The sequence below is a fragment of the Camelus bactrianus genome, chromosome 13 (assembly GCF_048773025.1).
Source record: "Camelus bactrianus isolate YW-2024 breed Bactrian camel chromosome 13, ASM4877302v1, whole genome shotgun sequence".
In the NCBI taxonomy this organism is placed as follows: domain Eukaryota; kingdom Metazoa; phylum Chordata; class Mammalia; order Artiodactyla; family Camelidae; genus Camelus; species Camelus bactrianus.
The window spans coordinates 75,714,944-75,741,428 of record NC_133551.1 but is presented as its reverse complement, the minus strand read 5'-3'; the positions used below and the strand labels follow the sequence as shown (position 1 = coordinate 75,741,428).

At 52.7% G+C, this 26,485-nt stretch overlaps 1 protein-coding gene across 5 annotated transcripts in view; it reads right to left on the bottom strand.

Moving 5' to 3' along the window:
• Positions 1-26,485, bottom strand: part of ACOT7 (acyl-CoA thioesterase 7) — a 90,630-nt gene that overhangs the window by 59,377 nt on the left and 4,768 nt on the right. For 2 of the 5 annotated variants that reach the window (XM_045518579.2, XM_045518580.2), the window contains exons 1-3: positions 24,137-24,559; positions 8,433-8,550; positions 799-955 (exon numbers count right to left, since the gene is read on the bottom strand). In XM_045518579.2, the coding sequence (XP_045374535.1) occupies positions 799-955; positions 8,433-8,550; positions 24,137-24,324 (463 nt within the window). In that variant the 5' untranslated portion in view covers positions 24,325-24,559. Of the gene's footprint in view, positions 1-798; positions 956-8,432; positions 8,551-14,458; positions 14,584-24,136; positions 24,560-26,485 lie in introns of those variants that run through there. The other 3 variants (XM_010957605.3, XM_045518578.2, XM_074377566.1) reach the window with 3 other exon arrangements.

Below are 26,485 nucleotides of genomic sequence, written 5' to 3'. Positions count from 1 at the left end.
AATATTCCAGATGAATAACTGTGCTTCCGGCCTGTGGTGGGGAGAAGCCCGGACGGAGCCCCTTAAAGATCTCTGAGCACAGCCTTCTGTGGCAGCCACCGCCGAGGAGGGGGCGTCGGGAGGAGGTGCAAGGACCCAGGCAGCTCCTCCTCTAGAACCAGCATGGACTCTCCTCTGGGGGAGGGGGTTCAACGGGCGGCCTGGGACGAGGAGGTGGGCAGCGAGGGGACCAAGGGGCCTGCCTCCCCCATCAGCAGCCCGGTTATAAAAAGCAGCCAGTGTGAACAGGAGCGACACTCCCCTGCAGCGCCCAGTGGGAGGAAGAAGAGGGGTTTCCATGGTTACCACTTGGAGGAAGGGAATATTCAGATCAAACCAGAGTCAAAGGTTCGCCCAGTGAGCGCCAGCCTAGGCCTGGTTTGTGGGGCCCAGGGAGCAGAGGTGCACCAAGGGCCAGCAGCTCCACTGGGCAGGGGAGGGCAAGGCGGGGGACAGGGGACAGCAGGGGGGCCAGAGTGTGGCACGTGCCCTCGCAGCCAGCTCCTACCGCTCTGCCCAGACCTGCTGGCCTCCGGGCCCCCGGAAGGCAGGGAGGGCAGTGGTTGCACACTGGGCGTGTGATCTTGGGCTTGTTGGCTAACACACCTGTGCCCCCATTTCCCCATCAGCAAAACGGGGAAGCCAGAAGTCCCCGCTCACAGGCAGAGGTGGGAACCGAGGGAGGTCACCCACAGGCAGCGTCAGGACTGCCCAGGAGCAGTCAGCTCTCAGCAGATGTGAGCTGCGAGGGGAAGTTACCTGTGAGGATGTTTTCGGACATCACGTTGACCTGGACCTCCACAGAGTGCTTGGAGGTGTAGGTGATCTCGGCGCTGACGTGCGCCACCTCGCCGATGCACATGGGTGACAGGAAGTCGGTGCGCTCCACCCGGGCCAGGGCGGCCACGCAGCGCTCCTGCAGAGACCAGAGACGGGTCAGCCGGCCCACGGGGCCCACCCTGAACACGCGCCCCCAAAGCGGCCCTTGCTTCTCTCCCACTGTTCAAGTAACACAAGCTATGGCCACCACACATCCCTAAATGCAAAACCAGGAGACAGAGGGCTGCCCGATGGCAATGCCACAAAGCAGCCCACACAGGCGAGTCTCTGTGTGGTGGGGCTCCAAGCGACCTTGTTCTCTTTTCTGAAAGATACTACTTGCATAATGAAAAGTGAAAAAAAGCATACATACTCATTATGGAAAATTTGGGAAGCACAGAGAAATAGACAGAGGAGGGAAAATCACTCCCCCATCCAAAGATAACCACGGTTCCTATTTTGGGATCTTTCTTTCCAGGCTTTTTCCCGTAAGGATGGGGGTTTTACTGGTTCACTTGTCTGCCTGGCTCCTTGCTTTGCAGTTTTAGTCGTTTATAGTTGTCAGTCAGACATATAGAGTTGTCATATACAGTCTCACGTAGTTGTGCAAAAGCTAAATGTACACTTTCACAACCTTTTCACTAAAGAGGAAAAATAACCTGCCAGGTTATGACAAGCTCTTAGCAACCACAGTTCTTTCATTTTAATTTGATTTACCCTTCAAATAGGCAACTCATTCTCATGATTCAAAATTCAAACCAAACAAGAGTAGTTGGCCCCAGGACAGCCGCTCATCCCGTGTCCCGGGGCCACCGGGACCCCTTGGTAATGTGATGGACGCAGCCAGTTGGCACAGACGCACGTGGGGTCCAGCCGGGCCCCCTTGGGGACTCGCTCTCTGTGACTGTGAGCAGATCCTCATTCTTTTTCTCGACACTGTCTACGATTGTTTCAGGGTACTCCATTGCAAAAATATTGTTCAATGGTCAGAGAGAACATTCTTCTGTTGTTAGATCTGCAACAACCCTGACTGTTTCTTATTACAAATAACCCTGTAATGAGTATCCTTTTACTTAAATCGTTTTCAGTGCTGGGGACTGTCTCCCGGGTGGACGGGAGTGTGTTCCCAAAGCGCTTCTCAACAGGGCAGAGTGTGTGGTGTGGCCTCCCTGCCTCCCTGCCCCCGCACTGAAAGCCAGCTTTTTTTTTTTTTTCAGTTTGTATTGAGGTAACACTGATTTATAACATCATGGAAGTTTCACATGTACAATGTTACATTTTTAGTTCTGTCTACAGCATGCTCACCACTAAAAACCTAGTTTCCAACTGTCACCAGTGAATCCCTTTACCCATTTTGCCCCCATCCTCCTCCTCCCCTTCCCCTCTGGTAACCTCTCTGTTCTCTGTATCTATGTGTTTGTCTTTGGTTTGTTCTTTTTTTTTTTTTTTTGATTGAAATATAGTCACCTTACTATGTGTCAATTTCTGGTGTACAGCATCATGTTTCAGTCATATGTGTACATACATACTTGTTTTCATGTTCTTTTTCATTATAGGTTACTACAAGGATATACAGGATAAACTTGTTGTTTATCTTATATACAGTAGTTAGTATCTGCAAATCTTGAACTCCCAATTTATCCCTTCCCACCCCCTTTCCCTCATGGTAACCGTAAGTATGTTTACTATGTCTGTGAGTCTGTTTCTGTTTTGTAAATAAGTTCATTTGTGCCTTTTTTTTAAAAGATTCCACATATGAGTGATATCATATGGTATTTTTCTTTCTTTCTGACTTCACTTAGAATGACAATCTCCAGGTCCACGCATGTTGCTGCAAATGACATTGTTTTATTCTTTTTTCTGGCTTAGTATCCCATTGTATAAATATACCACAACTTCTTTATCCAGTCATCTGTTGATGGACATTTAGGTTGCTCCCACATCTTGGCTATTGTAAATAGTACTGCTATGAACATTGGGGTGCATATATCTTTTCAAATTAGAGTTCCCTCCAGATATATGCCCAGGAGTGGGATTGCTGGGTCACATGGTAAGTCTGTTTTTAGTTTTTTGAGGAATCTCCATTACTGTTTTCCATTATGGCTGCACCAAACTACATTCCCACCAGCAGTGTAGGAGGGCTCCCTTTTCTCCACAGCCTCTCCAGCACTTATCATTCGTGGACTTTTGAAAGATGGCCATTATGACTGGTGTGAGGTGATACCTCACTGTAGTTTGATCTGCATTTCTCTGATAATTAGTGATATTAAGCATTTTTTCACGTGCCTATTGGTCATTTGTATGTCTTCATGGGAGAACTGCTCGTTTAGGTCTTTTGCCCATTTTTGGATTGTGTTGTTTGTGTGTGTGTTTTATACTCCATCTATGAGTGAAAGCGTGAAGTGTTTGTCTTTCTCCACCTGACTTGTTTCAGTTAGCATCACACCCTCAGGGTCCACCCATGATGTCACGAATGGCAGGATTTCACCTTATTTTTATGTCTGAGTAATATTCTGGGGGGGGTGTGTGTACCACAGTTTATCCATTCATCCATCAATAGACACTGAGGTTGTTTCATTGTAAATAATGCTGCCGTGAACATGGGAGTGCAGCTACCACCCTGAATTAGTGCTTCCATTTTCTTTGGATAAATACTCAGCAGTGGAGCCGTTGGACTATATGGTAGTTCTACTTTTAATGTTTTGAGGAACCTCCCAGCTGTTTTCCATGGTGGCTGCACCAGTTTCCATTCCCACCAGCAGCGTAGGAGGGGCCCCTTTCTCCACAGCCTCCCTGCACTATTATTTGCTGTCTCTCCCGCAGCAGCCACCCTGGCAGGCGCGAGGTGGTACCTCGCTGTGCTTTCACTTGCATCTCCCTAACAGGTAGGGGAGCTGGCATCTTTTCTCGTGCCTGTCGGCCAGCTGTAGGCCTTCCTGGGGAAAATGTCTATTTGGGGCCTCTGCCCATTTTTTAATCAGGTTGTTTATTTTGTTGTTGTTGAGTTGTATGAGTTCTTCATATATTTTGAACTTGGCTTCCTTGTCATCTATGTGAACTGAATGACACCAAAGAGCCTCTGTTTGAGCCATGGGACTGCGAGTCTTCATTGCCCCACAGAGCAGCCAGCACTTTTATGACTTTCTGCCGGAAACCTGTCGGCCTTTCTAGGACACTGGGCAGCATGGGGCTGCCCCTGGGCTGGGTGGGGAGTGGGGAGGAGGAGATGGGGCCCTGTACCAGCGCCTGTCTTTGCCCTCCCAGCTGACTCTCACAGCACCTTTCTGCAAGGGTTGGAGATACTCAGCTTACAGGTGACTGTCAGTCTGAGCCCTGGCATACCTGCTGCCACCTGTGGCACCAACGTGGCCCTCCCGCCTGAGCAAGGGCTCACCTAATACCTGGCAAACATGCAAACTCCCTGGCCCACCCCAAACCCACAGCACCTGCCTCTCTGGAGGGATACCAGGGGGCCTCCATCTCCACCCCTTCCCCAGCAATTCTCAGACACATGGGGGTCCTCTTATGGTTTCCGGTCCTATAAATGTCCCAGGGTCAGGTCTTAGCAAGGCAGATCAGGGTGACGGAGAGGTTCTAGGGCCAAGTAGGCAAGCGTAGCATGTGGCTTCCCCACCCTGATTTGTAGGGGCTTGTCCCCCAGCCCCACACAGACATGTCACCCATTGAAGCTAAGTAAATCTGCGTGGCTACAGTGCCACCCACTGGCCAAAAGCCGGAAAGGCAAGTGCTAAATAAGCCTGGCAAGAAAGAGGGGCCAGCCTCTGGGCGGCTTCTGGAATTCTCCAAGCTCTGCTTGCAAGACCCAAAGCAGAATTAAACCAGCTGTTTTTGTGGAAGAGTGGTTAAATTATGGCATGGATATGGCTGCACACAGGTGATACTCCTATACATTAATATTTTAAAATGGAAATGCTGCTTGTTTCTCGCGTCTTTACCCATCTGAGCCTTAGATGGACCCTAACCTTTTTATGGCTACAAAGGCATCTCTTCATTTGCAGTATTTGTGGAGCCAGGCACTGCGCCTGGTGCCTGCCCCTGGCCTGGGTTCTGGCTGGGGGAAACAGATGATCAGTAAGTACACAGGGTGGTAGGTGCTCTGAGGAGGGCAGTGTGGGGTGTGGGTCAACTTCAGATGAGGGGGCTGACACCTGAATGATGAGGTGTCAGGCAGGAGGTGTGGGGGGTGTGGGCACCCCAGGCAGAGGGGAGGGGAGGGCAACCCCAAGAGAAGCTGGAGACTCGATACACCCAGCTGGGGAGCACACAGCACAGGCCAGGACTCAGGCGGCTCCAAGTTGACTATTAGCTGCTGTTTCCTGAGACCTAGCCCACCCCAGGCATTCCATAAAGACTCGTGTGACCCAGAAATTCCAAACACAGAATAACAAATGTTTTGCACTCAGCATGAGGATCTCTGAGCTGTGGGCATCTCTGGCTCCCAGGGCCTCAGATGTGCCCATAACTCCCTGCCTCGGGGCTTAAAGTAGGAGCCCTACTCAGGAAGCAGCCATGAGGGTTCTGATTAGCATCAACCCCAAGAAGCATCCGCTGCCACGTTCCCAAGGGTGGCCCGCATCACACTGGGTGCAGGTGACTGGAAAACCAGGGCCTGGGCTCCTGAGGAGCCCCAGGGCTTGAAGCCAGGACAGCAGCTTCAGAAGCAGAGCCAGGGAGAACAGGTTTGAGCTCTGGGCTCAGATCTCAGCTCTGCCACTTACTAGCCCTTGACCTTGTCTCTTTACAAAACACAGACTGCCTGCCTGCGACTGCCACCAGGATTCAGGGGATGGTATGTGGAGAGGAGCAGGGGGCCATCCCTCTCTCACAGAAACATAGGGATCAGGGTCCAGAAAGGGTTAACTCTTGCAACTCTTATTATTTGAGTTGCGCCTGCCCCTGCACTGATCCAGGGCCCCTCAGCTGATGCCAGCTCAGAGAATGCAGCTCTGTGACCTTTGGGAAGCCCACATGACTATTGCAGGCCTCTGTTTCCTCACCTGCGAAGTGGGGTTAAGAAGATTCCCCAGATAAGGAAGGTCAAGTACACAATGTGGCCACTGGCACATCGTAAGTGCGCATTCAACAGGGGATCTCCATAGACGACCACTCCAGACATGTACTTCCAACAACCAGCAGATGGTTAATGGGAGGCCAGTGCGTCCAGGCCTTGGTCCAAATCCTGAGCATCCAGTGGGGAAGCAACATGCAAAAGTACCTGCCCCAGCAGGGCTTACACTCTAGTGGGGGAAGCAGCCCAAAAATAAGTGAGCAAAATGGCAGCGTGCCAGGAGCAACAGTGCTATGGACAAGAGCTGGGAGCGGTGAGGGAGCTGGTCCTCAGGGAAGGCCAGGGATGGTACTGGCACAGAGACTGGAAGGAGGGGAGAGCCAAGTACATCTCTGGGGGAAGAGCAGCCCAGGCAGGGGGAAGGGCCAGTGCAAAGGTCCTGTGGCAGGAATGTCTGTGTGGCCAGAGAGCGTGTTGCGGGCAGGGAGTAGGAGCCACTGGCGCAGAGTAGTGTGCCCTGACTTCATACTGAATGGGTCTCTGGCTGCTACTGGAGAGCAGACCAGGGGGATGGGACGGGCAGGGAGGCCTGCTAGAAAGCTGTTTAGGCAATTCAGGCAGGAATTGACAGCAGCTCAGCAGTGAAGCTGGTGTGCAGTGCTCAGATCTGGAACTATCCAGGAGGTGAAGCCAACAGGACTGGAAGCCAATATCCACAGGTGTGAGAGGAAGAGGAGGGGTGAACGGAGGCTCCAGGTTTTGAGCCTGAGTAACTGGAGGCTGCAGGGGTCATTTGCTGAGCAGAGGGAGACCGTGGGAGAAGCAGCCTGGGAGCAAGTCCCGAGTGTCTTTTGGGCCCATCCAGGTTGAGGGGCTGATTGAGCGTCCAGGTGGAGTCAGCCAAGAGGCCTCAGCTGGAGATGGAAACTCGGGGCTACGCTGTGGTACTAAAGCCACAGACTGGATGAGACCATCAAGGGTGTGTGGATGGGGGTGCCCTCTGCCCCGCCCAGAGCCCCAGAAAAGCCGCGCAGAGGCCAGCATCAGCCCCCTGGAGCTGTCTGGGGCTCACACCCACCCTCCTGAGACTGGGATTCCAGATCCCTATCCTGGGACCACCAGCCCAGAGACATCTTCCAGCCAACATGTCAAACCTGCATCCCAGGCTCACTCTGGGGAAAGAATGAGGAGGAGCTGGGGCTCAAAGAACAGGTCCGACGCCCTGACCACCCACCTGTCTCCCCACATGGCCTCGGGCAAGTATTCTACCTCTCTGTGCCTCAGTTTCCTCCTGCGTGCTGTGGGGGTAATAAAAAGCACCTCTAGCTCTAAGGGGTGTCATGAGGAGTACACAGGCCAAATACGTCAAAGCTTTGCAAATCCCTAGCTAGGTGGGTACTAAACCCCGGGGTTACCTAGGGCACCAGCACCCACGTGGCTTCCCAAGCCTCTCCCCCTCACTCCCCAGTCAGAGGGCTTTTTCTTCCCAATGTCCAGCCTCTTTTGCTAGGCCTGCCTTAGACCCTCACTTGCCTCTCTCTGGGAGGGTCTATCAGGGGCTGGGCCCCCACCCCAGCCCCAGCCCCAGCCCCTGCCCCTTGGGCTCAGGGCCATCTTCATCATGGCCACCAGAGGGCGCTCTCTGAATGTGGCCAAACTTGCCCCGGAACTTCAAGGGCACCAAATAAATTCACACTTCTAGAGCCCAACCCATTCCCATTCCCATTCCTCCTGGGCCCCGCAGGCCCAGGTCCACCCCCCCCCCCAACACACACACACCGGTTTGGCTCATTCTTACGCATACACACGTGCACACAGAGTCTACGCTGATGTGGAATCTCCCTTCTCTCAGCCCAGACAATAGTGACCCAGCAGGTGGCTAGCAGAGGCCCACAGGCACCCAGAGGCCGCAGGCTTTCCTTCTGTGCCTGAACCAAGCTGGCAGCCACGGCATGAGACAGACCCCTTCCAACAGCACCTGGGGGCGGGGGGCTTCTGAGAGAATGTCGGATCCCACGGGGCTGGGGCCCCAGGCTGCCCTGAAGTCCTAAAACCACAAGCCTGGCCCTGTCTTGGCAGTGGGCAGAGAGCATGCACCATCATAGGGGCACCTGCTGGGCCCCACCACCAGGAAGCCACCAGACTTGCCCACGGACACTGGGCCCAGGCGGTCTGCCACCAGCCAGCCACACAGGCTTCGTTAGGGTGGGGCCCTCGCGGGAGTGGGGCAGCCAAGACTCTTCCGGAACAAAGGGGGAGGGCTGAAAAGGCAGCTGTCAGCTGGCTCTCAGCTCATTTTCTGGAGGTCCTCACCCCTCCTCGCTGACCCCCAAACCAAGTGTCAATCCAAGGGGGTCCCTTGTCCAGGGCTGATTGGGTTGGAGCCTCCAGAAGCCCCCAGGGCCCAAGGACAAGGGAGGGAAAGGCTCTAGGCCTGGGCTCCATCCAAACTCCTTTCCTGACCCATCAGTGGTGTGCGCTGCTGGAGCCCGGAATCTTCCACGTGGCCCCGGCCAGGCTGGGGGAAGGGTCTCAGGATGCTCACCCCGTTCTGGCTGTTACAGTGCCGGGTGCTGATGATGGCCCCCGCCTCCTCGATCATCTTCAGGATGGTTCCTCCGTGGACGTTGCCGGCCACGTTGGCGTCGTCTGGTCGCATGATCCTAGGTGAGGAGAGAGAAGCCGCAGGCTAAAGTCTCGGCAAGGACAGCGCTCATAACAGTGGCAGCCGGGGGGAGAAGCTCCTCCAAAGGGCTCGGTGGCTCACAAAGGACAAAGAGCTTCCCGCCTGTCTGCTCAGGGTGGGGTGCTGATCCCACAGGCCAGACAAGGGGCCACAGGGCCACAGAAAGAAGGAGGGCAGAGAGGCAGACCTCCCCGCCCTGGGGCTGCAGGCACCCAGCCCGCCAGTGGGAGAACCACCCCCCAACCTGGCCGGGAAGGGGTGATGACAGGGACCTTCCGCAAGGTCGTGAGAGTGGCAACAAGGCAGCCTGGTTGTGAGATGCCCAATGCGCTTGCCCCCCACCCCGCCCCTGGCTCCCAGGACCACCCACAGCCAGAACAGATGAACCGGCACAAGGAGCCAGGCTGTCACCCCTTGGAAAATGGACGAATTCCCAGGATCACCACCTCCATCAGGAGTCCTAGAGGAGCTGGCCTCATGAGGCCATGGATGTTCTGAGAACTAGAAACGAGTTACTGCTTTGAGACCTCGGTCAGCAGGTGAATGCCTGCTTGCCGCCTGCCCCTGTATTCCGAGAGGGCACCCGGCAGGGCTGACTCCCTGGGAGCTCTCCAAGGTCAGGAAGGGCTGAAATGCCACCCCAGCTCCCCAAGAGGAAAAACCACACCCTTGCCGTGGCACCGGGGAAGCTCTATGAAATCCCTGGAATCCCAACAAACCGGCTTTGTATTCCTACCCCGGGCAACCCCAGCCGAGTCTGGCACTTTCCCAGACACCCGTCTGGCTGACAAAATCTGCCTGCCCCAGCCTCAGGCCTGGAGACTGCGGCCAGGCGTGAGCTCATGAGCAGGTCCTGGGAGCCGAGCATCACCTGGGCCCATCTGGCCTGTTCAGCCCGTGGCCAGCTCTGGGCCACAGAGCTCCACTCCTTCCAGGCCTGGCTCCTTTCAGGCTCGAGGGCTAAGCCGGTCAGTCTCAGGTGTTTCCTGGCTCCCAGTCCACTAGCTGGGCGACCTGAGCCAGCTGCCCAAACACGCATTGCCCCACTTCCTTGTCTGCAGAACAGGCACAACAGCTCCACGGCATCTGACTGTGGGAAGACTGAGCCCCACAAGGTGATGCAGCTGACAAGCCGGCCGCCATGCCTGGCACACACGGGGAAGTGAATGGTCACCAGCAGGTCCTCCCTCTGCTGTAAGCAGTCAGCCAACTGACGGCAGCAAGGTTGGAAGCTCCAAGAAAGAGCCTTAAGATGCCATTTTCTGGAGCAAATGAGCACTGACATCCTGGGGTGACTGACAGCTGTCTGTACCTGCTGCCCATCCCCAAACGTCACCCCTCCATCCTGGGGGGCATTCAGGCCCCCTGCTTCTCACACACATCACTGGCTCAGGGGGCCACAGTCCCCCCAGCAGTGGCCAGAGGAACCCCTAGAGCATAGCAAAGAAGTTTCACTTGGCTTCTCAAAAGTTCATTTAAAATATTTTTAATCAACTCAAACATAAGACCCAAAGCCATAAAATTCCTAGGAGAAAACATGGCGTAAGCTCCCTGACATTGGCCTTAGTGATGATTTTTTGGATTTGACATCAAAAAGAAAGGTGGCAGAGGCAAAAATAAACAAGTGGGACCTCATCAAACTAAAAAGCTTTTACACACCTAAGGAAACCATCAGGAGAACGAAAAGATAACCCACTGAATGGGAGAAAACATTTGTAAGTCACATAACTGATAAAGGGTTAATATCCAACGTGCATAAAAAACTCATCCAACTCAATAGCAAAAAACCCCAAACAATCCAATTTTAAAATGGGCAGAGGATCTGAACAGACATTCTTACAAACAAGACATACCGATGGCTAACAGGTACACGGGAAAATGCTCAACATTACCAGCCATCAGGGAAACACAAACCTAAACCGCGAGGATATACGGCCTCACACCTGCCAGGATGGTTATTATCGAAGAGACAAGAAACAACAAGTGTGGGCGAGGAAGTGAGGGAAAGGGAGCCCTCAGGCACGGTCGGTGAGAACGTAGATTGGTACAGCCGATGTGGAAACCAGCATGAAGAGTCCTCAAAAAATTAAGACTGGAACTACCACACGATCCAGCAATCTCACTTCTAGGTATTTATTCGAAGGAAACGAAATCACTACGCTGAAGAGATATCTGTACCCCCATGTTCACTGCAGCACTATTTACAGCAGCCAAGGCAGAAACAACCACTGACGGATGAGTGGATAAAGAAGATGTGGTCTACATACAAACACACACATATATACGTACTATATATATATATAATTCAGCCAGAAAAGAGAAGGAAGTACTGCCATTTGCAACAACATGGATCGACTCTGAAGGCATTATGCTAAATAAGTCAGACAGAGAAAGGCAAACACTAGATCATCTCACTTATATGTGGAATCTAAAAAGCCCAAACTCTTAGATACAGAAAACAGACTGGTGGTTCCCGGAAGTGCAGAGGGTGGGGGGTGGGGTTTGAAATGGGTGAAGGGGACAAAAGGTACAAACTTCCAGTTACAAAATAAATAAATCATGGGGATGCAATGTAATGTACAGCGTGGTTACTAAAGTTAACAATGGTATATTATATATTTGAAAGTTGCAAAAAGAGTAGACCTTAAAAGTTCTCATCAGATAAAAACCAAAGTTCTCATCACAAGAAAAAAAATTGTAACTATGTAAGGTAATGGATGTTCATGAAACTTACTGTTTCACATCATTTCACAATACACACATATATCAAATCAACATGCTGCACACCTGAAGCCAATACAATGTCGTATGTCAATCACACATCAAAAAAACTGAAAAAATAAAATTAAAAAGAATGTTTTGAGTTTTAAAAATTCGAGCTTGTACTATTTTTTTGAAGTTTGAGTTAAGAGGTAGCCAATTCAAATAACAAAACTACTGTATCAAACTCTTTCCTTTGTATTTCTGCATGCAGGCTGGTGCTCCCATGGGCACAGGTAGGGGATGCTCTGATGGGGCAGGGGCTGAGGGTGGATGCAGACAAGTGAGGACCGAAACACCACGCAGCCTTTCCTAGGAGTACCAGAGCCTGCCTCCGGGGAAGCCTGATTTACTTCTGTGGGCTTCGCTTTCTCTGACTGTAAAGCGGGGCTGTACATGCCAGAGTGGCCGAGAGTGATGCAGGGCCAGGGCTGGGGAGAGAAGGGCAGACAGAGGGCCCCAGGACAGGGAGGAAGTGCTTACATCCGGCGGGGCACTGAAGAAGGGACTGATAAGGAGGCAGCCTTTGAGACGGGAGAACAGGGCACAGCGCCTGGGGCCTGAGGCAGGTCTGGAGTGACCCTGCAACATTGGGGGTCCCCAGGGACCCCGCACCATCAACATCGCACCGCCCCAGGGTCCTGGGCAAATTACACCCACACAACCCAAGGGTGCACAGCCTGAGCAAGAGGGTCAATGTTCTCCAAGATGCCCTGTTAGATGAAAAACAGCAAAGCGCAGGATGATGGGCACCAGGTGGCTACCCCTGCAGGCCCAAGGCAGACCAGCTAGGGGGAGATACGGGAACCCGGAGGCTTCCACTGCCCAGGAGAAGGGAGCTGGTGGCTGGAGTGGGAGGGAAACTTCACTGAGATGCCTCCGTGCCTTTTGAATTGAAGGCCATGTCAACCTGCACAAATAAATCAATAGTCTTTAAAATTTCTTCTAAGCACAGCTTGAACATGGGTCCTCAGCACGGCCTTCCCTGAACTCACCACGTCAGGGCCACCATCCTCCAGCCTGGCTGGCACCTGGTCCCCAGCCCACCCTCTCTGCTGGGCAACACTGTGCCCTGACCGGGGCAGAAGAGAGGCAGGGGAACAGAGAGGGAGATGCCATGCCAGGAACAGAGAGGACGGGCAAAGGACCACCTGGGAGGCTGGAGGAGCCATCCCTGTTCCCCACTGTGTTCTGGGTGCCCTGAGGACCGGGCCTGTCCCTCCGCTCTTCAGGGTACCCCCAAAGCCGAGCCAGTGCAGGTGCCAAACAGAGCCTTTGTACTGGGTTGAACTGTCCCCCCAAAAAGATCAGTTCAACCCCTGACCCCCAGGACCTATGAATGTGTCCTTATTTGGAAACAGGGTCTTTGGAAATGTAATCAAGTTACGTTGAGGTTAATAGGGTAATAGGGCCTTATTCCAATGACCCATGTCCTTAGAGGAAGAGGGAAATTTGTACACACACAGGGGAGAGGCCACATGACAATGGAGGCAGAGATGGGAGTGATTTTCTACAAACCAAGAAACACAGGAACTGCCAGCAGTCCCCAGACTGGAAGGGACAAGGAAGGACCCTCCCCTGGAGCCTTCAGAGGCAGCGTAGCCCTGAGGCTCCTAGGTTTGGGGCTTCCGGCCTCTAGACTGTGAAAACATGCCCTTCCGTTGTTTTAAGATATCTAGTTTGTGGCCATTTGTTACAGTGACCCCAGGAGACTCAGACAGGCTGTGCCCCTGCAGTCCTTGCCCAGGGGGCCCCAGCTCCACCCCCAGAAAGCAGCAGTTAGGTGGCAAGGGTGAGCCCCACGGCCTGCACCCAGCTCAGTCCCTGCTTCCTGCACCCTGCCAGCCCAGGCCAGCACCTCCACCCCCACAGCCTTGGTGGAAGCTCCAGAGGGGGCTGACCTGTGCCTGCTCCCCTCCCCCGCCCCCTGCATGAGGCCAGCATCTCTGACTTGGACACGAAAATGTCAGTGCTAAATTTAAAACACTGCTGCGTGAGTTCCATGGTAACTGGGGGGGCTGTTTCTTTCACCCAACAGTGAAAGCAGAAATATCTCAAGTAGAAAGTGGCAGCGCCAAGCACAGCCAGGTTTCCAGCACTGATTAAGTCCCTTTGGGGACTTAAGGCAGAACCAGCCAGGGACCAGGTGGGCCCTGCAGGACAGACAGCTCTAAGGACGCTTCATAGATTGTGCCAGAAGCTCCTTGGATCTGTTCCTTCTGAACTGGGCTCAAACCAGATAGGCAACGTCAGGTCAGGAAGTGGATTTCCAACAGACGCCACCACTTCCCTAGGAGCTGCAGGTGGCAATCAAGGCGGTGCCCTGGCAGGAGCATCGCAGAGGAAGGAGCCTGAAGGCAGGTCAGGGAGGGAAGAGGAGGAGCAGGGGCTGCCACCCCTGGTGAGAAAGGAGCTGCGGGCTGGCCTGGGGCAGGCACAGGCCGGGAGGACTATGTGGGCTGGGGGACCAGTTCACACTGGGCAGCCTTGCCCGTGGGGCCTTGAAGGCCAGGATCAGGCACATACCCCACCTGTCTATGGGGGACTCTGCCCAACAGAAGCCCAAGATGCACTGCTCATTCTCTCCAACTTGCTGCTTAAGAAGATTCTAGCAAAATTCCTTTAACCCCCAAAGACCCTACCACATCCCTCAGATGAGGCAGAGTAGAGAAGCTAGGCCAGGAAAAAGTCCCTGGGCCCCTCCCAGGCCCCAAATCAGGGCAGGGGAAGGAGCCGGTGCAGAAGACCGCCGACCAGCTGCGCTGATCCCAGGAACCCAGAGCACCCTGAGCTGAGCAGACAGGAAGCTGAGCAGAGCTCGACCCAACTGCAGAAAACCCACAGGCAGGAGAGCGCAAAGCCCAGCTGCCTGGCTCTTCCAGGCACCCATGATCTGTCCCTGCTGGGAGCCCAGGTAGTCACTTCTGCCCCAGCTTCAGTTAATCACCTAACGTCCAAGGTCAGCAAGAACTGGGCCAGGCATGGGTGTCCCTGGCCACGTGAGGCCAGCCAGCCTGCTGGACACACAGGCTGAGACCCCTCTACCATCTGACCCCTTCAGAGTGTCACCAGACAGACCATCCGCCGCAGTGGCCCCCACGTGGGGGTCCCGGGATGGGTGCTACCTGCTCAGCTGAGAAGCCATGTTGGCTGGGATGTCCCAGGTCCAGAGAGAGCCAGAGGGCCAGGGCGTAGCTGCAGCCGAGTCACCAGTCCTCCCCCACCACAAAGACCGTCCCAACGCCTGGGCTGGTGAGGCGCACACTGGCTTCCTCAGCTACCCAGTCTAACCAGGAAGGGGCCACTTCACCAATCTGACAAGTCTACCAAAAGCCAGTTGTCATAGAAACCTCGTTTTGTATATAACAACAGTGGAGAAGATCTTTGAGACCTTCTACTACAGTGCCATGAGACCAAGAAGGCACAGGTGCCATCTCTGAGCAGCCCCCAGGAGACCAGCGGGGTAGGGGGGCAACAGCCCATCCCAGGCGGCTCCGGGCTCTCGACAAAAGCCAGCCCAGCCCTTGACCCAGAGCTTCCTGAAAACCAGGCGCCAGAGAGGTCATGAGCCACAGCGAGTGAGCCTCACAGTGAGAGTCCCTGCCAGAAGCAGAGCCCTGCACCCAGCTCCGAGGAGCTGGCATCTGAAACCTGTCTCCCAGACCAGCCCCCGCCCCCACCCCCGAGAGGCAGGGGCTGGAGAACCATTGGAAGGGAACAGGTAGCGGGTGCAGCCGGCTCCACCAGCCTCAGCTCTCCTCCAGCCGGCACCTCTGCCCCCACCACCGCCAGACCTTCCTCCCCACCTCTCAGGTGTGAAGGTGGCCAGGACAGCCGCCGGGTGCCCTCAGGCCTCCCCTTCCCCAGGGAGGACCCACAGGTCTACCTTCTCCCCACCACTAGGTCTGGGGGAGGAAGGCCAACCATCTGGGTGGCCCTGGTGCAGGTGAGATGGCCCTGGCCCCGGGAACGGAGGCTGGACGTGCCGTGATATGGCCGAGCCCCAGCGCCACCCCAATGCAGGGCCGCAGTCCCAGGATCCTGCCTCCCCATCCACCAGGCCCCTTCTACTGGCAGCTCAAGCAAGGCGGCGCTCGGCTCTGCTCAGGGCCTAGAGCCGGGCAGTGGAGGGAGGGGCCCAGCGGGCACACCCAGAACGTCCACCTGCAGGGGAAGTCAGGGCTGAGCCTGGGCCGAGAACCTTCCCTAAGCCTCCCCCATCCACACAGCCTGCCGGGGTCCTGGCCAGGGCGGCAGCTCTCCCTCAGCCCTTTGGCTGCTCCCACAGCATTTCTGCCAGTGGCCCCACAGACTATTCCTGCAGGGCAGGCCGGGCCGTCTGCTCACTGCTGTGCCCCGTGCCAGGCACAGGGCAGAGAGCTGGGGATTGTCAAACAGGACAGTGAGGAGCCTGGGAGAGGCAGAGCGGACAGAGGCTCCCCTACCTGCCCCAGGGCCCTGGGTCCCCTCAGGTCAGCGGGATGCTTAGGACCTGGATACACCGGCCAGCAGCCAGCCCCTCCTCCTGCCCTCCCTGCCCAGAGAAACCTGGGCTCGCTCCCCTCTCCCAGACCAAGAGGCCAACGTGCTGCTTCCACAGACCACCTAGGACGCAGACCACCATAGTGGGTTCTGGGTGCCCCCAAGAGGGCCCATGCTGGGCCTGACCCAAGTCCATCGCTCACCTTCAGGTCAGAGAAGAGGCTCCAAGGCCACGGGACACCCACTCCAGCCACCAAGCATCCAAGAGCCACGTGTCTGGAAGTCTCAGGTCCTCTCACCCAGGCACACAGACCAGGGTCTCCCCCAGACACCCTTACCCCGGCATCCCACAGTTTTCTCACAGCTCCCAACTCACAGCTTGGCCTTTTCCCTAAGACAGGCCTCATCAGCGCCCTTCCTGAAGACCTTCAGGGGCACATCTCGCCGGAGCAAAAGCATGTTCTCTGGAATCTCCACCGGTCCCTCCCGAAGCCGCAAATGGGACTCAGAGAGGGGTCCTCGGCCCTGAAGCTGCGCCCTTTGGACTTGGCCCAGTCCCCACATACAGGCATCGCTGCCTCTCTAAGCAACCCAGGCTTCTCTCTCTGCTTGGCATGCTGGGCACAGCACTCTCCCCAGATAGGGGGCAGCTCCCCAAGAAGCACCCCATCACTCCCAGAGCTGCATTTTCTGTGACCTTTCCAAATCCCTTAAAATCACAAGAAATTGGAGTAGACAGAGATGTTGGAAATTACCCGGTTCAAGCCCCAGCTTCTGCCTGTGAGGAAAGCAGGAAGTGGGGTGAGGAAGCTTGCCCCAGGCCCACGTCAGTCAGACCCAGAGGGCACCAGCGCTGCTGCCCCAGGAAGGCGGGCAGGCCAGAGGGAGAGGCACACTGTGAAGACCAGCTGACTGTCCTTTCCATCCCGAGCCCAACCGGGTGCCACAGTGAACCTGACCAGAATCACTGTCATACACACAAGAGAACCAGTGTGCCCCACCAGGTTCTTTCTGAGTTACAGAGATCGCATTACAACACTACAAGATGGGCTTAAAGATGAAACAGTCGTCAGTGAAGCAAATGGAGAACACTGAAATCAACCTGCACCCGGATAAAATTTTCTATACAATAAGTCAACCAACGGAGGGGCGAGGATTTACACACCATACGATGCTGAAAGCAGGTCAGAAGACGCAGAAAAATGAACCAAAAGTCCATGGCTGAGAAATGCTTTTAAACAAACTAGCCACAGAAGTGAAGACCGAAATGAAGCATGCTTAGAGGGAAGACATCTTTCAGCTCTGGGGAAGGATCCACTAAATGACAAGCAGGATCAATTACCCAAAACCTGGATACAGAGTCACAACCTAAACCGATGGAACTTAAGAGTGAAAAATAAAAATTAGAGAAAAACAGAATGCGGGGAGTGCAGAATCTGCAAGAGATGACACAAAGCTGACTACCTGAAACTCTGCCTGCAGCTCAATCAAACCAGTCAGGACTGTGCCAGGCCTCCTCCAATGCCGGCTCCAGCCAGTAACAGGCCTTTCCCCAAAGAGGAATCACTTGTTGTCAGATAGTTCAGCCTTATGAGTAAACAATTTGGGAGCTAAACAACCATGGGGGGCTATTTTCCATCTAGTAAATTAACTAAGAACCGTTTTAAATGATAAAACCAAGGGGGCAGGGAATAGCTCAGTGGTAGAGTGTGTTCCTAGCATGCACAAGGTCCTGGGTTCAATCCCCAGTACCTCCATTATAAATGAATAAACAAACAAACAAACAAACCTAATCCTTCCCCCCAAACAAACAAATGAATAGAATTTTTAAAATGATAAAACCAAATGTCTGGAAGGGTTCACAACATGATTCATAAGAGCCAAAAGGTAGGAACAACCCAGCCGTCCACCGTGCATGGATGGATAAATAAAATGTGGTCCATCCATGCAACGGGCCATTTAACCATGAAAAGGAATGAAGTACTGAAACATGGAAACGTGGATGAATCCTGAAAACATGATGCTGAAAGAAGCCAGACACACAAAAGACCACACAGTGTATGATTCCATTTGTATAGACTATTCAGAAGAGGCAAACCCATAGAGAAGGTAGACTGGTGATTGCTGGGGGATGGGAGGGGGCGGGGAGCGACTGCTCATGGGCACGGGCTTTATTTCTTGGTGATGAAAATGCCCCGGAACTAGACAGTTGGGGTGGCTGCACAACCATGCACACTCCAAAAGAGCAAGTGAACTTTATAGTAAGTGAATCATATCACAACAAAGCTGTTCAAAAAAATGAAACAACTAGATGTCCAAAGCTGTGGGAAACAGGCCCACCCCTCCCAGCTCCTGAGCTCACAGTGTGGCCGCGAGCCCTCAGATCGCTCACTCTCATCCAGGAAAGGGCTCCCATAATTAAGCCCAAAGAAAATCACACACAGCTAGACACAGGGGCCTACAGCTGCAAGGCTTCTCTACTCAGTGAACAAAGCAGAACTAGCCAGGAGGCTGGGAACATCCTCCGAACGTGCAGGAGGCTGTGTTTGGTATACTTTGCGGGGAAATAGCTACTATGTTTTTCAGCTTCCAAAGTCATCTGGAAACTGAAAAAGATCAAGAGAAGGCAGGACCTCTTCCCTCCATGTGCCCCACACCTGCCCAGGAAGCCAGGGCTACACCTGAGTCAGCAAGGACCAGCAGCAAGGGGAGAGGCAAGAAGTGAGAGAGGCGGGCACCAGAGCTCAAAGGATCGATCCGCCCAACTGACGGGAGGGCACCCAGGAGAGAGAGAGCAAGGGGGGCTCTCAATCACTTTCCTTAGAAGTGGAGGCCACCTTCCTCCCACAGAAGCCCACCTCCCCCAGCCCAAGGAAGCTGGGAGGGGCAGAGACTTATACCTGGATGACTCAAGAACTCTCAATGATAAGAAAACCTAAGACCCAATTTTTTTAAATGGGCAACAGACTTGAACAGACATGTCACCAAACAAGTTATGTCAGTGGCATATATATGTATGAAAAGATGCTCAATGTTGTTAGACATTAGGAAACTGCAAAGTAAATCCAGAATGAGATCCTCTGCACACCTGAGACGGCTAGAACTGAGAAGACTGACTGTACTGAGAGCTGCCTTGGGCGTGGAGGGAAAGGAGCTCCCCAGCGCAGCCGCCAGAGAGGCGCGCTGGCACAAGCACCTAGGAAGGCAGTCAGGCAGTTTCCTAAACTCTTTTTTAATATTTTTGATTGAGTTATAGTCATTTTACAATGTTGTAAACATTTACGATGTTGTGTTAAATTCCAGTGCAGAGCACCATTTTTCAGTTATATATGAACATACATATATTCATTGTCACATTTTTTTCGCTGTGATCTTGTTAAACAGTTGAACCTACACCTAACATACCACCTGACGTCCTCCGAGTACTAACCCATATATACCAACGAAAGCATATGTCCCCACAGAGACTTGCAGACGAATGCTCGCAGCAGTGCTCCCTGGAACAGCCAAACACTGGAAACAACCCAAATGCCCATCCACAGATGAACAGACGGACAAACCGTGTATGGCCGTGCAACGGAACGCTACTTGGCAATAAAAGGAGTGGAACGCCGATACTCACAACAGCATGGATGAATCTCAAAATGATCATATTGAGTGAAAGAGGAGAGGGCTCCTACTGTGTGCATCCATTTCTGTACAATTCTAGAAGATGCAAACTCATCTATGGCAACAGTGGATCAGCAGCTGCCTGGGGAGGGGAGGAGGAGGGAGGGGTCACCAAGACCAGAAGGAACTCTTAAGACTATGGATGTGCTCATTACCTTGATTACAGTGGCATCTTTCAGATCTGGGGAAAGGTGCATCCACGTGTCAAATGTTATTGAATTACTCACTTTGAATATGTGCAGTTATAGAAATTATACCTCAATAATATAAATAAATACCCCTCACACCCACCCCACAGTTGCCGAGTAGAGAATCACATGTTAGTGGCAAATGCCTTGGGATTCTACTTAGTCACCGACTCTAGGAGGGTTTAGTGGAACTCTACCCATTTCTCCAAGAGCGTCTCAGCTGGCAGCTCCATGGCCATAGCCCTGAGAAGGCGGGAGGAAGGTGGCCAGACTGCCCCAGGAGCTCCAGGTATGGCCTCACTAAAAGCCTGGCTCAGTACATCAGGCCCCACCAAGGTACTGATCCAGGCCCCTCTCAGCCCACAGGACTGGCACTGAAGCCCTGAGGGCAGAAGAGCAGGCTCCGAGGACTTCTCCGGAGTAACTGAGGATACTGGCCAGTGGGCCACATGGCCACACTGTATCTCAGCGTGAAGGGGCTCTCAGACTTCCTTGAGTGCTGAGGAGGATGCCCCTGAAGACACTGGCCCTGGCAGCCGGTGGAGAGAATCTGGACTTGACCCCGAAGGAGCCAAGAAGAAAGCAAGAGTGACTCTCTCAGCCTTGAGCACCCTGGCCCCACCCAACACCCTGGGCACCAAACAGCCCATCCTGCCAGGCATCCCCTGCAGACCCTGCTGGGACATGCCCCCCCCGAGAGGCAGCACGGAAATGCCAAGGGTGAGCTGGCCCGGGGCTGTGATCTGGGCTCGAGCGGTGGCTCTGCCACACTACCATGTGCCCCCAGGTCGGCCTCTGCCCCGTGGGTCTGTTCCTTCCCCTGTAACCTGGAGGGTCGATGCAGAGCTGTGAGTTGCCCAAAGCTGTGACGCCCTACGCTGTCTCCTAGGCTCCCGTGGCCTAGGAGAAGGCGGGTAGACCGAGCTCCTGGATCGGGCCCACTGAAGGACCTAGTGAGACACTGCTGAGAGAAGGGAGACAACCATAGACTAGGAGCAAACATTTACAGAACTCACACCTGATAAAGGACTTGTGTCCAGTAACCAATAGCCCAGTGTGAAAATGAGCAGAAGATCTGAGCACACACCTCGTGGAAGGAGGCGCACAGATGGAAGACGCTCAGCGCCACGTCGCTAGGGGGCTGCACGCCCAAACAGTGAGAGCCCCCGCGCCCCCACCCAAACGGCCGGCCGAGACCCCGACCACGAAGACACCAGCACTGCCGAGGACGCGGGGCGGCGGGGACTCTCACCCCCTGCCGTGGGAGCGCAGCGGCAGCCACTTTGGAAGGCGGCCTGGCAACTTCCTATAAAACTACCTAAAGGTGTCCTTAAATTAATTCTCTTCTATACTCTATTAACTATATAAAAATAAGTGTAAAAACTTAGGTTCATGGAAGCAACTAAAAACAAAATCAAGTCAAAAACACCATCATTGGTGTGGCTGAAACAAAACCACTGCTATGTTTCTGATGACACGGGCCACTTAGGCAAGCTTGGGGCTGGTAAGAGCCTTGCTTATACAACAAGGTGGGACCAGCCTGCCATTAAAGGAAGCACAGAACAGCAGTCAACTCAGGTCCAGTTTCTTGAGACACCAAAGAGCAGCAAAACCAACTTAGCTGCTAAAGCTCTGAGTTGCAACACCCGTGCACCTGTCCCCCTGCTTCAGGGCTCAGTGTCCAGATCGGCAACACTGTCACGGGGAGCAAAAAGCAGCTCCAGAAGTTCTGAGACTTGATCTCTGCCCACCCACCCAAATGAAATTAAGTTATTTTCCCAGTTTTTAAAAAAAAAAAAAAAGATCTGAGTTCCAAACAGAAGCCTAAAGTTCTGGTCACAGATTACAATGTGGGAGGTTGTGGGGTGCTGTCCCCACCACCAAGCAGTTCTCTGGTATCAGCTGGGCACCCTACAAATCAACTCAATTCTGACTCTCCACATGGAGACTGCATGAGACTCCGCAGGTCCAGGGCTCCGTCCCCAAGACTGACCCCCGCCCCCAGCTTCAGACGCCAGGCACAAGTCCAGGTGCTTCTGACCAGTGCTTCTGACCCACCAGCTACAGGGGGTTTGATTAGCTAATTTGGTGGCTCACAGAACTCAGGAAACCCATTTACTCACAAAGGATATTAAAGGTTATGAATCAACAGCCAGATGAAGAGACAGGCAGGGTGGAGGCATGTGGGAGGGGCAGGAAGTTTCCATGCCCTGAACCTCCATGGGCTTCCCAACCCACAACCCCTCTGAACCTCATCCTTTTGGGTTTTTATGGAGGCTCCATGACATAAACACAATAGATCAAATTACTAGTTGTTGATTAAATCATTGATTCAATCTCCACCACCCCCTCCCCGGAGGTCAGGGGGCTGGGATGGAAACTTCTAAACCAACAGTCACATGCTTGGTTCCCCTGGCCACGAGCCCCGATCCTTGAGTACTTTCTAAAAGTCACCTCATTAACATAAACTTGGTTGAAAAGGGTGCATTATGAATATTAAGACACCTTTATCACTCTCATCACTTAGGAAATTCCAAGAGTTTTAATTAGACTGTGCCAGAAACAGGGATGAAGATCAAATACATATTTCTTATTGTGAATCACAGTACCACAGTTATACCTGAATGAATGCAGCACCAGAACAGCAAAGAAACTGAAAATGATGGCCACTCGCCCCTGCTCGTCCTGATCAGTTACAAGGCTAAGGTTGCCACCTGCCAAGTCCAAAAGGTCATGAAATACTTAGCTGGCTCAGGAAGAGGCTGGAATTCAAAGCCTGGACTTGGTACAGGGATAGAGGGGCAGCGACCACCTCCAGCATGCCCCCTGCCAGTGGCCAGGGTGTGCCAGGACAGGCCAGGACTGGGGTGGGGGGACCAGATACCCACTCCCACATTTTTCAGCCCCCGTTCCTTGGGTGACAGCAAAGCACACACAGTGGGAGCCCTTCGGGGACCCACGGGACAAATTCCATGGGGGCGGGAATTGTAAGCTGCTCCTCCCAGACCCCATGGTGGGCCTTAGGGCACATGCCCAGTGAGAACACTGGCCTGGCCTTCCCAGCATCAGGGGACTCACCTTCCCCTAGGCACCTGAGGTTCTGAGAAGCTCTCGGCCCTATGCTGAGTTTAGGAGATAAACCACACCTCAGGTCTGGGGTAGGGCTGAAAGTTACAACCCTCTAATCATGCCTGGGTCATTCCCCACCCTGAAGCTATCTCAGATTCCCCAGGCACCTTCATCTCCTTTAGCATATAAAAAACACTCTAGCCCAGGTTTTTCCAAAGGTTTTAGCAGCTGTCAGGAGAACAGAAGACACTCTCTACCACTCAGGAAATTTGAGAGGTTTGGAGCTCATGCTACTGTACATAAAATAGACAAACAGCAAAGGACCTACTGTATAGCACAGGGGGCTGTATTCAATTATTTCATATGGAATAACATATGACAGAAAAGAATCTGGAAATAAATATATACGTATGTATGTGTATAACTGAATCGATTTGCTGTACACCTGAAACTAACATTGTAAATCAACTACACTTCAATAAAAAAAATTTTTTTTATACGAACACACAAACACTTGTGCAGGGATGTTCATAGTAACATTGAGCTTAATAGCCAAAAAGGTAGACACACTGAAACGTGAACTGATGGCCAGATAAACCAGTGGTACGCATCCACACGGCAGACTGTCGTGACAGAGGCACCAACATGCGTGACAGCAAGGAAGAACCTTGAAAACACGATGCTGAGGGAAAGAAGCCAGACACAAAGACCGCATTGCATGGCTGTCACATCCAGAATCAGCAGCTTTATAGAGAAAGAAAACGGATTAGGAGGAAGGGGTAGAAATGGCTGAAGAGCACAGGGGTTTCTTTTTGAGGTCGTGGAAATGTTCTAAACTGACAGTGGTGATGCCACACAACTCTGAACATATAAACCCCCTAAAATGTACACTTTAGTGGGTGAATGAATGGGATGTGAAGTACAGCTCAACAAAGCTGGTACAAAAGCCTGGGCACCCGCCCACTGAACAAGGGTTCTGTAAAGCTCACTGTGTGGCTGAGGATTAGCCAATCACACCAGCACAAGCCTGCAAGTCCAAAAATCACAGCTCACCCTCCCCCGCCCAGGGGAGCGCAGACACCCACGACCTGCCGGGGGTGACCTGCCAGCCAGGCAGCTGGCATGCAGGGTGAACTGATCTCCATGCTTGCCTCAAGCTCCCAAAGCCCACCACCTTCACAAAGCTGAGTGGGGGTCCCTGGGGGAAGAACATGCCAGCTCTCTACCAAGGACGAACACAGAGGTGGGCACGCTCAATCCAACAAAATACGAGGCTCACAAACACCCGGTACCCACTGCCCACTCCAATTCATTTCCAAGAAGTCTTGCGTCACAAGGCCTCCCAGGCTGGACGCCAAGGGCACGGAGCCCCGAGGCGTCTCGTCCTCCTCCTACCTTGTAGCGACACAGGGATGAGATGGCAGATCAGACCTGGTGCCAACAGCCCGGATGGAAGCCCAGCATCTCTCCCTTGGCCCCTTGGAGATCCTGAGCCCCAGACACACCCGGGCACTGACTGGCCTTCCGGGAGCACCCTGCCCACTGAGCTCACAGAGGCGGAGAGCCCATGCGAGCAGCCTCATCCTGCAGCAAGCTGGCCGGGCCGGTTACTGGCACGGGGCTTAGCAGCCTCCTCTCCGTCCGTCTCCTCTGGGCCCTCCCGTCTGCCCAGGAACGCAGCGAATCTCCAACTCCTGGGGGCCTCCCTCAGGGACCGCCCCTCCTCTCATCAGCCAGCAGTCTCCCGCTGGCCCCATCGTGCCAGGAATTCACCACTCAGCCTGAAGTCACCCACCCTGGCTCTTTCATAAGCAAATGAGGGATGGAGGCAGGAACTGGTGCAGCCAGGGGCGGGGTGGGACTGGAGCAACACCCACCCAGACCACCAATCAGGCCGGACCAGAATCAGCCCCACCAGGGCTGGAGGGGCCTCTGCACTGCAGGTGTCAGGAGGGCTGGGAGACTGCCAACTAGCACAAGGGTCCTGGGACAGCAGGGCAGCTGAGGAAATGAGACGCAAGCACACAGCGGAAGGCTGCTGGAGGGTTGCCAGCCCCACGTCAGACCGTAGCTCTCAGGTTCCCAGCGGAACGCTGAGGAAGACGCAGATTTCTGGGCCCCGACCTGCCCCCGCCCCCTGCCAAGATGCAGAGGCAGGACTCAGGAGACTGTTTTCCTTTTTATTCTTTATCTGGGAAACGCCTACCAGAGCAGGGAGGAGAAGGAAATGAGTCTCCAAGTCCCCACCAAACAGGCTCTGGCTCCCTTCTGCTCTACCCACTCACCGACTCCAGGTGAGTTGGAAACAAATTTGAGGGCACATCCTGGCATCCGTAAATGTTCCCTCGAAAAGAAAGACTCCGTTTAAAAACAGAACCACAAAACAATTCACCTAAATATTAATAAAATACAAAGATATCTAAAATATAAATATAAGATAAATTCCTTAATATATTTTTTTCTAATTGTCTTTATTCAACAATCCACGAATCAGGCAGCATCCCACCAAGCAAGTAGGAGGGAGCTTCCCTTAAATCATTAAATATCAAGCGAGTGTTCGGGTTTCCTCCACAATGTCTTAAATGTTTTGAAATCTGCATTTGTGAACTGTTTTCATAATTGCCCAAAGCTGTTAAGAATTCAGATGTCCACTCTGATGAGGAGATAAACCAACCATGCATGTAACAAAAACCACTGGTTAACTGCAAGGAAAGAATCTCACACACACACACACACACACACACACACACACACACACACAAACATGAGTGAAACTCAGGATCGCTGTGCTGAGTATATGGCTCCATCTATGAGAAATTCAAGGAAAGGTGAAACTATAATGATATAAAGCAGATCTGTTTGCCAGGGGCTGGAGCTGGAAGGAAACTGACCGCACAGGTGCAGGAACGAACGTCTTGGGGTGATGAAATGTTCTATGTCACAATTATCGTGGTCATTACACAAATGTTCACATTTGTCAAATCAGTGAACTATACATTAAAAACAGGTGCATTTTATGATATGTACATTATACCTCAATAAGGTTGTTTTTATTTTTATTGTTTTTTCAATAAGGTTGTTTTTTAAAAAGTATAACTACAATATAATTAGCTTGCCTTAAAAAAAAAAAAAACTAGACATCCAGCAAGGCTCTCATTCAGATTCGATGGAGAAAACAGAAACTTCACAGATAAACAAAAGCTAAAAGAATTCAGCAACACCAAACCAGCTTTACAACAAATGCTAAAGCAACTTCTCTAGTCGTCAAACCATAAGAAAAGAGAACAAAAAGATGAAAGAAGAAAAAAAAAACGACCTACAAAAGATTGCTTTGGCAGTTCGGGGTGTTTTATGGTTCCATGTAAATTTTGGAATGGTTTGTTCTAGTTCTGTGAAGGATGCTGTGGGTATTTTGACAGGGGTTGCACTGGATGTGCGGATTGCTTCGGGTAGTGTGGCCATTTTGATAATGCTGATTCTTCCAGTCCAAGAGCACAAGGTATCTTGTATCATCTCCGATTTCCTTCATCAGTGTTTTTCCGTTTTCAGAGTATAGGTAACATCCTTGATTAAGTTTATTTCTAGGCATTTGGTTGTTTTTGATGCAATGGAAATGCTTGTGCCAGTTATAAAATTCTGGTTTTTGACCTGAAAAAAGTGAATGAAGGGCCGCAAATAGCAAAATATCCTTCTTTTTTATGGGTGAGTTGCGTTCCACTGCATATATATGCTACATCTTTTTTA